The sequence below is a fragment of the Bactrocera neohumeralis genome, unplaced genomic scaffold (genome assembly GCF_024586455.1).
Source record: "Bactrocera neohumeralis isolate Rockhampton unplaced genomic scaffold, APGP_CSIRO_Bneo_wtdbg2-racon-allhic-juicebox.fasta_v2 ctg3598, whole genome shotgun sequence".
In the NCBI taxonomy this organism is placed as follows: Eukaryota; Metazoa; Arthropoda; class Insecta; order Diptera; family Tephritidae; genus Bactrocera; species Bactrocera neohumeralis.
The window spans coordinates 530-3,518 of record NW_026090853.1 but is presented as its reverse complement, the minus strand read 5'-3'; the positions used below and the strand labels follow the sequence as shown (position 1 = coordinate 3,518).

Below are 2,989 nucleotides of genomic sequence, written 5' to 3'. Positions count from 1 at the left end.
GTTAACAATTTGGCGGAGGCTCGTGCTCCGAGATGACTAATGCTGTGGAGCGCGTCGAATATTTTCTTCTTCAGCGCGGTGGGAACGTATGGACGAATAATATCGGTCGAAACTTCGCAATAAATTGGTTTATTGCAGCCTGGAATGTTGAATGGTCGCAAGTTTAGTGAATCGTGTTGTTCTCTTTGTATTCTTTGCTGAAAAATCCAATTCCTGGTGGATACTGGCGCTGATCTCTGTACTTTTTCCCGTCTCGCACGGTGGCCGTCCGGACGAATCAACTGGCAACAAATGGGTCTACGATGTTGAAGGACGGCGCCGATAGCATATTCTGAAGCATCAGTAAATATTGCCCAAGGGAGCGTTGTATCAGGAGTATGCTAATATTGTTACTTTGCAATAACTCTTCTTTGCATTGAACAACCGCTGCATCCCCCTTCAGTGTCCGGGGACCGGATGAACCTTTTATTGAAGCTCATTGATGTACTCGTGCAGGGGTGTTCGTAATCTTCAGCAGCGTTTTTTAGGAATTTACGATAAAAATTTATCATGCAGAACTCACGCAGTTTTCGGATCGTTTTTGGTCGTGGAAAGTTAACTATCGCGTCTACTTTACCAGAAGGAGGTAAGATTCCTTTGGCTGAAATGCGGTGTCCCAAAAAATCCACTTCAGACTGACCAAAACGGCACTTAGCGGTGTTATAAACGACACCATACTTAGTGAGTCGTTCAAAAAGTAAGCGAAAATGGCTGCGGTGTTGCGTAACATCCTTGGAAGCGATTAGGATGTCGTCTATGTACGGGAATAAGAAGTCGTCTAATCCCCGTGTTACCTCGTCGATAAATCGTTGAAATGTTTGTGCGGCATTCCGAAGTCCGAACGTCATGAACAGAAATTCGAAAAGACCAAACGGTGTTATAATTGCGGTTTTGTCGACATCTTCTTTGGAAACAAGTATTTGATTAAAAGCGCGTACCATATCAATTGTTGAAAATACTGTTTTTGCCGGTTAGATTGGCAGTAAAGTCTTCGAAAACACGAACAGGTTATCGGTCTGGCAATGTACGGGCGTTAAGTCATCGATAATCCCCACAAGGTCGCCATTCACCAGACTTCTTTGGAACCAGGTGGAGCAGGTGACCAGGAGCTCTTTGAACTCTGAGCGATTCCTAGTTGTAGCATTTTCTCGAACTCTGTCTTTGCAATTTTAAGTTTGTCGGGAACAAGTCTTCGAGCTTTACAGGAAACTGGAGGGCCTGGTGTAGTAGATATGTGATGCTGCGTCGTATGTTTTGTTGTCTGACAGATTCCTTCAGGCTTTGTCAGGTTAGGGAACTCCTTTAGTGTATCTGCCCATATAGGATCGACGGGCAGTACTTTAATTTCCGAAATGATTTTTGATGGAGATAACTTACATGCGGCTTTTAGTCCAGTTATCGAGTCGATAAGGCAGCTATTCTTGAGGTCGGGTAAGATGCCGAAATGAGCTAAAAAATCTGCGCCAATAATAGGTTTCGTTATGTCCGCCACCACGAAGCGCCATGTAAAATTCCGTCTGAGGCCAAGGTTTAGTGTTAGAGTTATGCAACCGTAGGTGTTAATCGTGGACCCATTTGCTGCTGTGAGATTATAGTTGATTCGTTCGGACGGCCAAGGTGCGAGTGATTTAGGAAAAGTACAGAGGTCAGCGCCAGTATCCACCAGGAATTGGATTTTGGTGGCGCGGTCTGTTATGAAAAGGCGGTTTGATTCGAGTGAGGAGCCGTTAACCGCCACTAACGGTCCGACGGTAGGTTTCCCTGATACGAGCAAGGCGATCGGCAACGTTTCGCTTTATTGCCGAAATTTTGATGATACCAGCACGTGTCGTTGTTCAGTGCTGGAGAAGATGTGCGTGAACGAAAGCGCTGACGAGAACGGGAACGAGATATGCTCTGCCGCTTAAAACTGGAAGCTAGCTCGTTAATCGAAGCTTCGAGACGGGAAATGCGTGATTCTATTGCTGATGTTGTTGTTGCTTTTTGGAGCGAATTAATTTCTGCTGGTAGTGCGATGTCGTGTATTTTGTCTGCCAGAGAAGCGAGTTTATCGAGATTCATATCCGCTTGGGATGGAAGTATAGATTGCGTTGACATCGGAAGTTTGCTAAGCCACTTAGTACGAAAAATGCTGTCCGGAACGGTGTTGTCGAGGCTTCTAAGATGACGTTGAAATTGCGACGGTTTTCTATCACCCAAGGTCTCTCGATCGAGAAGCTGTTGTAGTCCTGGTTTTCGGGAGAGCGTAAGGCGTTCGATCAGTGTCCCTTTTAGGCGAGTGTAGGGCGTTTTTGTGGGAACATTCAAAAGAAGGTCTTCCATTCCTGCGGCGGCCTTGGCATCAAGGTGTGAGGAAGTGTAGTGGTATTGCATAATTTCATCGAAAATTCCGGCGAGATGAAATTGTCCCTCGAGTTGGGCGAACCACAAGGCTGGTCGTTCGGAATTGAAGAGCGGACATCGTATAAAAACACGTTGGAGTGGCGTTACACTGTCTGCCACTTGCACGTTTGCGCTATCTGGCATAGCGATTTAGCGAAAAAAAATTATCATTTGAAAAGTTGTATGTGCTGCTCTCAAAGCTGCACTGATCAGCACTGCGGGAAAACTCCAGTTATCCTCCAATAGTTCGTAAGGGTGGGCAGCCACGTGCGCAGATGAGCACAAAAACCAATACACAAAGTGCACTGTAGTCGAAAAGTGTTGGCGTAGTTTTAATTAATAAACGAGGTGCACTGTAGCCGAAATAGTTAGCGAATTTTAAAATTATATTAACGAATCGCGGTATAACTATCGATCACGTCGTGGTCACCAGTTGTGGTGGTTATTGTACGATGCGCCCACGGTGGCTGCCAGCAGGAGAAGAGAGTTGATCGTATGATGTGTAGTCCTATATAGTAATAACAGCGGGCGTCCGCAAGCCTAACGGTTAGCTATGTATTCCTTGTTT

General features: G+C 45.5%; 1 protein-coding gene across 1 annotated transcript; it reads right to left on the bottom strand.

The window, feature by feature from the left end:
- Positions 1 to 1,416: 1,416 nt before the first annotated feature.
- LOC126767018 (uncharacterized) lies at positions 1,417 to 2,565 on the bottom strand (the record flags this gene model as incomplete). The annotated part of the gene is made up of 2 exons (XM_050484641.1): positions 1,782 to 2,565; positions 1,417 to 1,728 (listed from the first exon to the last, which is right to left on the bottom strand). Coding segments are annotated over exons 1-2 (1,096 nt in total), but the record flags the coding sequence as incomplete, so codon positions are not given.
- Between the last annotated feature and the right edge of the window lie 424 nt (positions 2,566 to 2,989).